Source organism: Betta splendens, chromosome 6 (genome assembly GCF_900634795.4).
Source record: "Betta splendens chromosome 6, fBetSpl5.4, whole genome shotgun sequence".
Taxonomy (NCBI): Eukaryota; Metazoa; Chordata; class Actinopteri; order Anabantiformes; family Osphronemidae; genus Betta; species Betta splendens.
The window spans coordinates 18553719-18565439 of record NC_040886.2 but is presented as its reverse complement, the minus strand read 5'-3'; the positions used below and the strand labels follow the sequence as shown (position 1 = coordinate 18565439).

Genomic DNA, 11721 nt, shown 5'->3' with positions numbered 1-11721 from the left:
TTTAGACGTTTGTCTATTGGAGGTTTTGTGTTTGACGCTTTTCTTTCATCCACCACGAGATGGCGCTGTATGTTTCTGTGCTCGTTGTTGTTCGCAGCGAAGTCTCGTACAAAACTGCGAGACTTGCAAATCCCGTTCCTCTTTCTACTAGCCTCCAAGATGGTAGGTGCTTATCGTGAACCCTTTGCTCTGAAAAAGCCTTCAATCTTTGTCCATCTTTCATGGTTCTTACAGAAAACGATCATCTGATGGCAGCCTGTTTTACGTTCACGTCTTACAAACAATTTGTCAATGTTATTTCTGTGGTTTAGCAGCGTTATATAGAATTATGAGCCGTCCACTCCTGGGCCTTTGGTTAAAGCAGACAGTGATCTGTGTGCTTAGTTGCTTAAGCGTTTTCTCGGTTAATACAAACAGCTGGCCTTAATAATTATGACCCAAGTAATTGCAGCCAAGCTGTCTAAACTGTCCGAGACATTGTCGTTGTCGACGTTGTCGTGTTTGTGCTAACTGGCTCATGCGTGTGATTTAGCATTAGCCTCCCGGGATGCTGTGCAGCGTGTAGTTGATGGATGTTTGCTTGTCTTTCCCAGCCGACCAAGAAGACCAAGACCAGGAAGCTACGAGGACACGTCAGCCACGGACACGGTCGCGTTGGTGAGTGTGAACCAAGTGTGTTTTTCTCTTGCGGTGTCTTGTACATTGCTAATGGGGTCCTGCTCACTTCACAGGCAAACACAGGAAGCATCCTGGAGGTCGTGGTAATGCTGGTGGTATGCATCACCACAGAATCAACTTCGACAAATAGTAAGTGCTGCAAATCATAAAGGGTTCATGGTGTGAATGGAGGCTTCATCTGTACAGGGCAGAGCCTCTCAGAAGGCTCGTACACTGTCATGTCTGCTGCTTGGAGTATAGACGTCTTTCCAGACTTTTTCTCAGTCTTCGTGAGTTGTAACGTTGGGGAATCGGAGAAATGAGTGTGTTCTTGCTGTAGAGACTAGAGTCTCATCTTGACACAGGCCGTTGTCTCGGTGTGCTTGAGTCCTCTTAGAGTAAATACTGGTCCTATTCACCGACTGGCTTTTTCTAAACCAGTCAGCCACATGGGCAGCTACAAAGCATCTGCAATGTTTAATGGAAATGTGCTGTAATTACACTGATATGTATGAAATTATATCATGGCTTTGAATTTACTAGGACTATAAATAAATCCGGTTCTGTTTGTCCTCAGCCATCCTGGGTACTTCGGTAAGGTGGGTATGAGACACTACCACCTGAAGAGGAACACAAAGTTCTGCCCCACCATCAACCTGGACAAGCTGTGGACGCTGGTGAGCGAGCAGACCAGGGTGCACTATGCCAAGAAGCCTGACGGACCTGCTCCCATCATTGATGCTGTTCGTGCTGTAAGTATTGGCCGGTGGCAGAGTTTGAGGCCTCAGTCTCCAGTGTATGGAACAAAGTTTTTTTTTTTTTTTTTTTTTTTAATAGTGTCAACCACAGACCCAGCAGTGGCGTTGGAAACCTAGCAGTTGCATTTGTTAGTAGTGGTTACTGTTTCTGGTCTGTCTGGTATTTGAACTGATCTGGGATCTGTCATTGATGATTTCATTCAACTGTGGCGGAAGGTCCAAAATATAGCAAAATAGCAGTTGTCCTTATGCATGTAACAATTGTGTAGCTGGAGCATGTTAACATTAGCTGAAGCGTAGGTGGAGTTTTGCTTCCTTATGTTTAATGTCTGGACATAAAAATGGAATAGTTAAAATTTATATGCTGTTTACATTTACAGGAGTGTTAGTTTTTAATATAAATTTTCTCATGTCACTTTACAGGGCTACTACAAAGTTCTGGGCAACGGCAAGCTGCCCAAGCAGCCCGTTATTGTCAAGGCCAAGTTCTTCAGCCGCCGCGCTGAGGAGAAGATCAAGGCGGTGGGGGGAGCCTGTGTGCTGATGGCATAATGCTCCTGTCCATATTTTTTTGGAAAATAAACTGTGTAAATGGGACCATGTCTAAGTTTTCACTTCATTCATCAATACTTAATGAACTTTGAGAAAATAAACACATTTCAAATGGAAACAAATGAAGTGTAGGAAACCTGTTGATCAGATCATAAATAATGTGATTATTAGGAACCATTTGAGCAGTTACACTGTCCCCCCCCCAGAACTTCTGTTTGGTAATTGGACCTGTTTGTGTGTGATGAAAGGGGCAATGTTTGAATTTAATTCTGGTCCAGGTTGAAGCTGGTGTGTCTGTATGTATAAAGATGGTCGAAAAGGGCGATTTGCTCTATATTCACACTCCATAGTGTCAATTGGTCCGAATCACCAAAACAATTACTACCTTTTATTCCTTGGCGTGTAAGAGTTCGTTTCCGGGCGTCCTCTGCTCGGGGGGCGGGGCTTAGCTGCAACACTTCCTTTGCTGTCATTTGAAAACCACTTGTCCACGGAGGAAACTCGACGAGTTCAATGGGGGGAACGTGAGACCAGGGCTCAAAGCTGAACTCCGGTTCTGGTGTCGGTTTGGTCGCGCACAGCGAACGCGTCTGAGGACGAATAGTCTCCGAATTTGAAGACCGCGCGCGCAGCGTTGACTCCCATCACGCTGCACGTGTCCAGGTGGAACTGTTGACGGTGGAAGCGGGCAGGTGAGGACAACACGTGACTCCTCAGGAGAGCCTAACTAAAAAGGACAAACGAGTGTCCAACGGGGCGGTAATCTGCGCATGCGCCTTGTACTACATTCTGGTGCGTTCGCGTGTCCTTCTGCTCGCCTGGTATTTTACAACTTTATTATGATCAGCGTCTAAGCGGTCACGGTTTAAGAAGCTTCTATTAAAACACAATGTTTGTCAGGTTTTAGATGAAGTGCACAAACTCGGTACTCGAGTACCTGCATAAAAAGTACATTAGCAACAGCAGATGAACTCTACATTGTACAACCACCATGTAAAATGGTGAATATTAAAAAAGCTTCAATTTAAAGCAGTAGCTTTTAGAAATAAAACGTAAATTTCACTTAAACTTCCTGTGTTGAAATTCAACCCCTGACCTTTAATTGGATATTGGACCTGCACTCAGGCGCAGGTCACCTGGATTGGTCCCAGACTTGATGATGGGCAGCCAGGCCTGGCTGGACTCATCCCTGCGGCGCTCGGCCAGTCTGGGTCTGGAGGTTCTGGAGCGCGCCTCCAGGAGGAGCGTGGACTGGACCGGCTGTGGTGCCTCCCAGAGCGGCTCTGCCACAGATGAAGACACACGGATCCATGTGAAGGTGCTGGTCTTCCATCCATTCGGCACTTCTTTCCTGGGTTTCTACGTCAGCTCATTTGTTGTCTTTGCTTTTTCAGAGAAGCCACAACGAGCTTCATGATGCATTTGCAGCCGTCACAGAGTTCATGGCACAGACCACCTGCGTGTGCAAGGTGAGTCTTCAACCGTCACCTTTGGTCTGAAGCTAAAATAATAAACAGGTGTGAAACGTCTTTGTGCTGCAGAGGTTCTATGAGTCTGGCTGTTGCGCTGAGCCCAATGATGCTGAGAGGACACACGTGTCCAGGTTCCACAGACAAGCAGCTGCTGTGAGGACGACGCCTGCAGAACCGAGCAGGACACGGGTACGTGGTTAAAGGCCGGAGGGATCTGCTCCCACTTTAGAATCGGGAGATCGATAAATGATAAATGACCAAACCACACCGTCTCCTGTCTTCAGGCTCATGTGTCAACAGCAGGTGAGGACTTCTACATGGAGGTTGCTCCGGGGACGTACGTCGTCACCGCCAGCCTCCCTGAGTCACAGCGGCAGACGCAGCTGGTTAGAGTCAAAGCCGGAGAGAGCGTCAACCTCACCTTCATCCTCTGAAGCTTCAGCGACCAGACAGGTTGTCATCAGATTCAATCCCAGATCTGTGCTCTGTGCTTTATTGCTCGCTTCATAGACTTCACATTTTATTTTGGTAATAGAAGCTTTTGTTTGCTGCACCATGAGAAGCCATATTTATGAAGAGTATTTTATAATGTGGATTTTATTGAAAGCTGAGCATCATGTGATGCACTAATGTTTACCTGCCACATCAGTATATCAAAATAAAGTGTTTTTAACTAAATGGTTTGGTATTTTTACAAATACATGGATTGATGAGTTTCAACGTCTTGGCACTGACATCATCTGCAAACAGTTGCATCCTCGTTCCCAGAGAGCAGCTGAGGTGTGAAGTCCGACATTCCCAAAATGTCCCTGACCTTCACTCGTCTTCCTTTGGAGCCAGGAAGCGATTGAAACAGAGAGCTGTGATTGGGCGACGCGCTGATCTGCGGCGCAGGGAAGCTGAAGCTCCCAGGCCGCGGCGTCCTGCTCCACGCGACGCTGCCTGGAATTTTAAATGAGCTTCACCAACATGAAGAGATGTCTGGAGTGACAAACACATGTCTGGTTCCCACCTGGCTGTCTGTGCTGCGGCTCCGACCCAGTTCTCCTCCAGTACCTCCAGGGAGGACGTGGTTGACGCCGCAGCTTCACAGCAGGAGAGCACGTCCCCCCGAGGTCGTTCTCACAAACAGGTGAAGGGGGTGAAGACGACGCCTCTGGATCCGTCTGCAGATCTGGCTCTGCCTTCACTGCTCCATCTGTTCTCTCAGGACTGGACTTAGAGCTGCGTGGAGGCACGCTAGGCCATTGGGATGTGACTGGACAGGAGCAGGACCACGGACTGCAGCGGGAGCAGAACCCGCAGGACACGGGCCGACTGTAGGCCCAGCTGCTATGTCGAGCCGAGGTGCATGCTGGGATCTGGAGTTCCCGAACTAACCGGTCATGGTGAGAAGCTGAAATGGGCAGAACCAGACTGGCAGGAACCAGAGACACGCAGCCGTTCCACATCAGCACCCGGACGCTTGTAACGGCATCAACTGCAGGAAAGATTGAGTCAGTAATAGTAATAATAATCATAACGCTCACTCACTCACACTGATTGAAAACTAGACCGCTATGTGTCTACAGCTGTTTACAGCTGTTTACAGCTCCGAACCTCCAAACTCTCTGTGCCCCGTGGCAGCTATCACTCTGCCAGGTCCATATCTCCTCAGGTCTGGTTCCCATGGCGACAGGACGGGGTCACCAGGTACCAGGCAGGGGGGATGAACCCTGCTGTAGTTCACCATGTCGAGGGAGCAAACCAGTTGCCTGTGGGAAGAGACGATGTCTAAACCAGGACCCGATGGAGGGTCGAACTCCACCACCCAGGCTCCCGTGCAGCTCTGAGGTCACACACACACACAAGGTGTTGGTTTGTTTGGATTTCAAAACAAAACAGTGAATATCAGGTTTTTAAATGTAATGCTGGTGTATGAAAAGACCTGCATGTCATCAATAATGGCGCTCCCTAACTTCATAATCACGTGCAGGAATCCAGCTCTCACCTGCACTTGTTGCGTCACATTTCCCAGGTGGTAAAAGCCGTCGTCCTGTCTCCTGGCGAGCACTCGGCATCCTGGGAACACCTCCAAAGCGCGCTGCGTTTGGCCAGGCAGCACACAGGAGGTAGTCGGGCGGAGCGGGTTACCCACAATGCACCTGGGGTTCACACACGCAGAGCAGATGTGAGAGTAGTGTGTGTGGTTCTGGATCAAACAGCTCAGTCACCGACCTGAGTGAAGTGGACGGACAGCAGCAGCAGACTGGACCGGGTGGTACCGACGACTGGCTGCCAGCCACACACACAGGAACCACCTGGGCACACACTCCTGCTAGCATCAGTAGCTTAGAACAGTGCTGCATCCACTGTCAGTGTGACTAAAACACACTGAGCTTGCAAAAATAGTATTAATTATGTGATTAAAAAGTTTTGGACTTCGTTACTGTTTTATTCAGCACCAGCTCATTCAGGCTTGACGGAAAGGGTTCCAGGCTCAAACCTCTAAGAAGGCATTTTAATTAGACTAACCCCCCACCGGACCCATCCGGACCCACCCGGGCCCATCCGGAACCCACCCAAGCACACCCGGGCCCATCTGTACCCATCCAGACCCACCCAGGCCCACCGGTTCCATCCAGACCCACCCGGGCCCACCGGGCCCATCCGGATGCACCCAAGCCCACCCGGGCCAACAGTGCCAGTCGTACCTTCTCCATTTCTTCGTTTAAACCAACTGGAACCACGTAGCAGCCTCCTCCTGTGGCGTGACTCAGACACTGCAGGTAGCTTCTGCTGGTGCTGCTCAGCTGGCCCAAACGCTGCAGGTAGAAGAAGGTCACGGGCCTCCCCGCTGCCAGGGCGGGCAGAGCCCTCAGCAGCGCCTCTGGCTGCTCCGGCAGGTCCACGCAGAGCACGTGGACGGATTGGCAGGCCGGGTCGCTGAGGGCCAGGCCCAGAGCCGCCAGCAGGTCCCTGCCGGGGCTGCAGCTGATGGAGTGGACCCAGGACAGAGCGGAGCGCACGGTGTCAGGAGCGCAGGGCAGCATGTGCTGAGACCAGCGGTTCACCTGCCAACACACGTCCACACTCTGACCGCGGGTCTGTGGGAGAAGCGGGTTCTCAGCGTTCAGCTCACCTGGCCTGAGAACGTCACCATGTTGAAGAGCGAGTCCCCGAGAGAAGCTTTCGTCAGCAGGGTCTGGATCAGCAGGCGCTTCACTGACCCCAGAACAGCTCTGGTGGCGTCCGAGGTGTCCACAGCGAAGGTAACGTTGCAGCATCGCTTGCCCTGAAACAGGCCGACGAGAGCGGCCTCGGAGGCAGACGTCCACCGGGCCGCCATCGTCTGCAGCGGCGCCTTTAACGTTTGACTGACGACACACGCTCCGTTGAACGAAAACAAAACATACTTGAAGTACTGATATGATGCCTAGTATTATAATAGGAACTGATGCGTTCATGTGATTTACCCATTATCATCCTTTATCTATTGATCATAACTCTTTGACTCTTTAATTAACCCTTGGCTTCATTCCACCTGTAGTTCACCAGTAACTGGAACTCTGTCTGGGTTCATTTTGAGTCGCTTTAGACATCAACGATCATAAACGTTACCTGGTTGTTGGCGTTCGGCTGCAGCGCCCGCGCGGCCTCACTGTTGGTGGTGGTTTCCCTGGGAACCGTCCGGGCCCAGGCTCCTTCCCAAACCGACAGTCAGCTGACCGTGTGGCAGCGTTGCCTGGCAACGCCGTCGCCGCACGGTCACCACGGAGCTGCTGCGTGTAATTAAAGCTGCTGTTTATAACTGAGGCTTCATCATAATGTGCCTTCAAAGTACACAACATTTTTTACATTTTTTAAGCTTTTTTAAAGGTGTTTTTTGAGAACCTGATTCATTTCCATCCACTAGTTTTGCGTCAGAAACTCTGTCATAATTTAAAACTTGTTTGTTTTCTGTTAATTCTTTGTAGGTTTACGGGACAAACAGGGAGAAGCACATTATTTTACAACAAGAAGAGATTTAAAAACATCGGCTTCACATCATTTGGGATTTTATTTGACGTTCAGAGCTGCTTTGCTACAGTCACGTGTTAAAACACTGGCGTCACCATCATTGTGTAAACATTTAAAGGCAGTGACTTCAATGCAAATACAGACTAGAAAATACATATAAAATACAGCTGCTTTATCTACTACACTAACTACACATGGAGTAAAAAGGTTTTGTTCTCTACAACTATCCTACATTTACAGCAGATGTCTGTGGAACCGTACTAATCTAAGTGTAAAACCACTGTTCTACCGGAGTCTTTCAGTGACGCTACTATGAGACCACACTGGTGCTACATAAGGTTTGTGGAGCAGCTGCTCATCCGTCCGACTCTTGAAGGCAGAGAGAAAGTGAGAAGTCAGACGTTCCCCAACGAGGCATCGAGTTGTATCAGTGAATATGATTATTGCTGTGTATATGTGTTGGTGGAGGGAAGGTCAGTGTCCCAGGTCCCTGACGTCAGAGCTGCTGCACAGAAAAGCAGGAAGACAGCTGTTAAACGTGGTTTCACTCACAATATGACTTCATTCACTTCACTTCACGGGTCGTTTTGCTTCCGTTTCTGACTGACACCATTTCAGGTTGTCTCAGTGAGGACCTTGTAGAACTCACTCATCTTACCTTTCACGGAGGGGGTTTCTGGTGAAGTGAACTTGCTCCCTCACGTGTGCCCCAAACACCAACATCTTCTTTTCAGTGTCAATGACGCTCTGTTAAAAACAACACGTTCCAGGTTTCATGATCTGCTCCACGGCAGCAGAGCTGTTTCCTGTTGATAGACCTGATGGAGTAGTGGTAGTGGATGGAGGAGGTACCTTGAGTGACTTCAGTGTCTTGTTGCCCAGTGACATCAGAGGCCTGTTACTTTCTGTAAAAAATGGTGATCGAGGATCATCTGGTTTTGCTACTGGCTAGTTTCGCGGGCTGTTTTTACATTTGGGTAAATCATATTTGAATCTCTTACCCACTATGGCAAACGAGCAAATTGTCCGAACTTGTCCAATGACTAGGCCGAGCTCCTTGATGTGACCGTCAACACAGATGCTGCGCAGCAGTGGAAAACCCTCTGCCTCCGCTTTGTTCTCCTCCACCAGCCCCTTCAAGCTTGGAGAAACAAAACAAGTCAAATATCCACACGGTCTGAGCTCAGTGATGTGGACGGAAGCCTGCGTGTTTACTGTGACGCTCACCCTAGTTTGTCCACAGTCGCTGAGGACATCAGGTTCAGTTTGCAGCCTGTGTCGATCAACACATTCACTTCCCGCCCTAAACACTGTCACATAAACAAACCAGAAGTGAAACCTGTGCCAACGTCCACGGATTTAAACTATCTTCTCTTAACCTTCAATAAAACATAATTTAATGATAATCTGTAACTGCAACTCAGCAGAGTCGTAACAGGTGGGCTGCAGTGTTCTCTCAGTAGCAGTACTGGGTGAGTGGGTCTAGCTCCTCTCACTCTGCAGGGCACGAAGATGAAGTCGTCCTCATCCTCGTCCTCGTGCACGTTTAAATGAGTGCTGTTCAGCAGCACACCTCCGTTGCTCGTTACAGTGCACATGTTCATCTGTCCTCGGCACAGCTTTGCCTCCAGCTGCCGCTTCTGCAGGATGTGATGTGGCTGCTGCAATAAAAACAATGCATTGGTTTTTTTATTGCAGCAGCACCATGTTTTTATTCCTGTCGCAAGTGTTAGAGCCAATAAACAAACCTGCAATATTTACTATGGCTGTGGTTTTAAACATAGAGGACGTGTGAATTAAGATGCTGAAGGATGAAAAGTTTCACTTGAAATGTCAAATATGTTTAAGTTAAAAAATATCTTTTTAAAATATTTTTCTACATCCGTTCACAGAAATGTTAGCAAATATTATAAAAATATTATATTAGTTCAAAGTGTCCGTCAAGCTAGTCATTTTTAAAAGCAGTGACCTCAATGCAAATATAGACTAGAAAATACATATAAAATACAGCTGCTTTTATTTTTCTACATTCGTTCCCAGAAATGTTAGCAAAAGTTTAAAAGCTTTGACACTATCAAAATAGTTCTTCATAAATTAATTAATTTGTCTTTGACGGAAACACTTAATTAGGCTGCATATTTGTTTGTTTAGTATATTTTATTTATGCAGAGTTGAGTTACTCTTACAGATTGTGTGTCACCTTTTCTTGTACTTCTAAATTTTTTATCAGTTCCTTCTGCATCAAAACACAACGAATCAATCAAAACACAAGTAAAACTATAAAACAAATAATAACAATGTGAATTTTAAAAATAAAGCGAACTAATGTAAACCAGGCTAAAGCGTGTATGTTACAGACCGGCGTTTTTGTCATGTAACAAGATTAATTAGGTAATACAATTATTACAACGGTAAGAACCATGAATAATCAAAAATAAATAACGTGCGTTATTTACGGGACCTGTCGTTATAAACGGGCATCTAAGAGTTCGGCTGAGACTCACCCCCTGTTTGGACGTCCCGAGCTTCTTCAGCCCGTCCAGAGGAAGCAGGTCGGCCGAATCTTTATGGAGGAACTGGACCGTCTGTTTCAGCCTCCTTTGCTGCCTCAGAGCTGCAGCATCCAGGACCCCGGACCCCCCTCGGTTCTCCGCCCGCATCCCCGTGAACATGTCTGGAAGTGTGGAGTCAAGACCCGATCCCGACTGTCCGGCTCCGGACCTGTCTGCACAGACCTGAGCCTCAATCCAGGAGTCACCTACGATACGATGCGTCAAAGAGACGCCCCTTTAGGAGCGGGCGGACGGAGTCAGGACAGAATAGAGAAGGTGAAGCCGGACGTGTGCTTACAACTTCAAAACAAGATTGAACTATTTAACACAAAAACATAAATTAGGTACAAACGTGTACGCGAAGGTTGGAAATGAATAGTGGTCTGGAAGTTTGTTTCAAATGCATGACGCAAAAACAAATAAAACAGATTATTATATTAAGATCAAACACGAAATACATCCGCAGATTCTCTGTAGTTTTGAGAAATAGTCTTTATTTTGACAGCAGTTTCCGGTTACCCCCTTCTTTTTGTTGCATTTGGTTTCGCTTTATGTTGCTTCAACCAAAACACACAGGGACGTCACGTTGCTGAGTCGTGACTCCCTTAGAAAGTAATTATTGTTTTTTTATTTCATGTACTATAATTCTATATCATACTGTAATTTCTTAAGGCTGTTTAGTAAAGTGCTCTGTGAATTGGTGCTATATGGATAAAACCAAAGTAAATTTATTTGTTTTAAACACTTGTGCAAAGCAGATTTAGGTAGAAAACTATTAGGTTAAAATGCTGGAACTTTGCACGTGGTTTGGTAAAACTATGGTTTATTATTTATCTAACAGTGATAAAACCGACTATGGTAATTATTTACTTTTTTAACATATGATCAGAAACAGCTGTAATTCTGCCTGGCTCCACCTAGATCCAGTCTCTGGATAGCAGGTGGTAGCAGGTCTGATGGATTTAATATCTGTGCATTAGCTGCTTTTTTAAATTCATAAATAAATCTGTCTAATATTGTTAAAAGTACCATGTTTAAATATTTCCCCTGGCAACAAATTAGACATTAAACAGGCTCTTTGATAAGGTGATGGACATCTGCATTAATCTCCGTCTTCAGCAGCGTTGTTTTGACACCAACAATGTTTACTTGGGCTTCGAGATTAATTTGAAAATATTAATCGACAGGTTTTTTATTAAATTAATTATTATGTACTTCCAAAACGATTAGGAACTAAAGGATAATTGCAACCAACAATTATTAAATATCAAGAATAGCACAATATAGAGTTTTGAACAGGCTGATTCCACTTCTGTGCATCTCCAACACATTTGGGACACATTTGCATCCGTCTGTTCTGCAGGACAGTGGGATGCTGTGGTGGGCGCAGGAGACAGAGAAGGCAATCTGCACTGTCAGCCGCCTGCAGGACATCTCATCCCTCGGAGCCTCTCTTCACTGCATTGCCCACACTCCCCCTTTTTTCCCACACGACCTTGTTTTCAACATGGATGCCGAAAAACTCCACCACACGTCGCCGTTTAAATTGCAGAAGAACAAATCCAACCACATGCAGTTACACAAAGTGGCCCGGAAAGTCCAGTCTCACTTAACCACCGTCCAGTGTAGAATTCCAAATATTTATCGGCTGCGATTTCACAATGAAAAGCCCCAGACAATACGAAAACCGACGCGGAATGGCGTCTTCTAGGGGCCCCGAAAGCTGAATTA

General features: G+C 46.9%; 4 protein-coding genes and 1 non-coding gene across 6 annotated transcripts; 3 read left to right on the top strand and 2 right to left on the bottom strand.

Moving 5' to 3' along the window:
• The first annotated feature begins 54 nt into the window (after positions 1-54).
• On the top strand, positions 55-2012 carry rpl27a (ribosomal protein L27a). Its single transcript, XM_029154981.1, has 5 exons — positions 55-162; positions 594-657; positions 732-807; positions 1235-1409; positions 1839-2012. The coding sequence occupies exons 1-5, from the start codon at positions 70-72 to the stop codon at positions 1965-1967; spliced, it is 537 nt and encodes a 178-aa protein (XP_029010814.1). The 5' UTR covers positions 55-69; the 3' UTR covers positions 1968-2012.
• On the top strand, positions 994-1122 carry LOC114858026 (small nucleolar RNA SNORA3/SNORA45 family). Its single transcript, XR_003786326.1, has one exon. It is a non-coding gene; the product is annotated as a small nucleolar RNA SNORA3/SNORA45 family (small nucleolar RNA).
• c6h11orf16 (chromosome 6 C11orf16 homolog) lies at positions 1467-7180 on the bottom strand. The gene is made up of 8 exons (XM_041071349.2): positions 7040-7180; positions 6561-6795; positions 6133-6492; positions 5657-5739; positions 5430-5583; positions 5039-5267; positions 4452-4919; positions 1467-4381 (listed from the first exon to the last, which is right to left on the bottom strand). Exons 2-8 carry the CDS (start codon positions 6765-6767, stop codon positions 4176-4178), a joined length of 1707 nt encoding a protein of 568 aa, XP_040927283.1. The 5' UTR covers positions 6768-6795; positions 7040-7180; the 3' UTR covers positions 1467-4175.
• akip1 (A kinase (PRKA) interacting protein 1) lies at positions 3124-4117 on the top strand. The gene is made up of 4 exons (XM_029154982.3): positions 3124-3285; positions 3362-3436; positions 3509-3628; positions 3724-4117. Exons 1-4 carry the CDS (start codon positions 3124-3126, stop codon positions 3871-3873), a joined length of 507 nt encoding a protein of 168 aa, XP_029010815.1. The 3' UTR covers positions 3874-4117.
• Positions 7181-7459: 279 nt separating the features above from the next.
• On the bottom strand, positions 7460-11695 carry LOC114857994 (nuclear receptor-interacting protein 3-like). 2 transcript variants are annotated; one of them, XM_029154978.3, is made up of 7 exons: positions 9943-11695; positions 8935-9099; positions 8666-8748; positions 8440-8579; positions 8291-8343; positions 8097-8185; positions 7460-7940 (listed from the first exon to the last, which is right to left on the bottom strand). In XM_029154978.3, the coding sequence occupies exons 1-7, from the start codon at positions 10108-10110 to the stop codon at positions 7913-7915; spliced, it is 726 nt and encodes a 241-aa protein (XP_029010811.1). In that variant the 5' UTR covers positions 10111-11695; the 3' UTR covers positions 7460-7912. The 2 variants fall into 2 exon arrangements, with proteins under 2 accessions (XP_029010811.1, XP_029010810.1); XM_029154977.3 differs by having other exon boundaries at positions 7460-7943; positions 9943-11694.
• Between the last annotated feature and the right edge of the window lie 26 nt (positions 11696-11721).

Bases quoted from the DNA above. Each gene is read 5' to 3' on its own strand.
- LOC114857994 (XM_029154977.3), bottom strand. From the start codon at position 10,110: ATGTTCACGGGGATGCGGGCGGAGAACCGAGGGGGGTCCGGGGTCCTG. The intron at 8,580-8,665 runs GTGAGCGTCACA...TGTTTCTCCAAG, and splicing joins GCGACTGTGGACAAACTAGG to CTTGAAGGGGCTGGTGGAGG. The intron at 7,944-8,096 runs GTAAGATGAGTG...TTTTCTGTGCAG, and splicing joins AGAAACCCCCTCCGTGAAAG to CAGCTCTGACGTCAGGGACC.
- akip1 (XM_029154982.3), top strand. From the start codon at position 3,124: ATGATGGGCAGCCAGGCCTGGCTGGACTCATCCCTGCGGCGCTCGGCC. The intron at 3,437-3,508 runs GTGAGTCTTCAA...TTTGTGCTGCAG, and splicing joins AGACCACCTGCGTGTGCAAG to AGGTTCTATGAGTCTGGCTG. The intron at 3,629-3,723 runs GTACGTGGTTAA...TCCTGTCTTCAG, and splicing joins CAGAACCGAGCAGGACACGG to GCTCATGTGTCAACAGCAGG.
- c6h11orf16 (XM_041071349.2), bottom strand. From the start codon at position 6,767: ATGGCGGCCCGGTGGACGTCTGCCTCCGAGGCCGCTCTCGTCGGCCTG. The intron at 6,493-6,560 runs GTGAGCTGAACG...GTGTGTTGGCAG, and splicing joins TGGTGACGTTCTCAGGCCAG to GTGAACCGCTGGTCTCAGCA. The intron at 4,920-5,038 runs GTTCGGAGCTGT...TCTTTCCTGCAG, and splicing joins GGGGCACAGAGAGTTTGGAG to TTGATGCCGTTACAAGCGTC.
- rpl27a (XM_029154981.1), top strand. From the start codon at position 70: ATGTTTCTGTGCTCGTTGTTGTTCGCAGCGAAGTCTCGTACAAAACTG. The intron at 658-731 runs GTGAGTGTGAAC...CTCACTTCACAG, and splicing joins CCACGGACACGGTCGCGTTG to GCAAACACAGGAAGCATCCT. The intron at 808-1,234 runs GTAAGTGCTGCA...GTTTGTCCTCAG, and splicing joins AGAATCAACTTCGACAAATA to CCATCCTGGGTACTTCGGTA.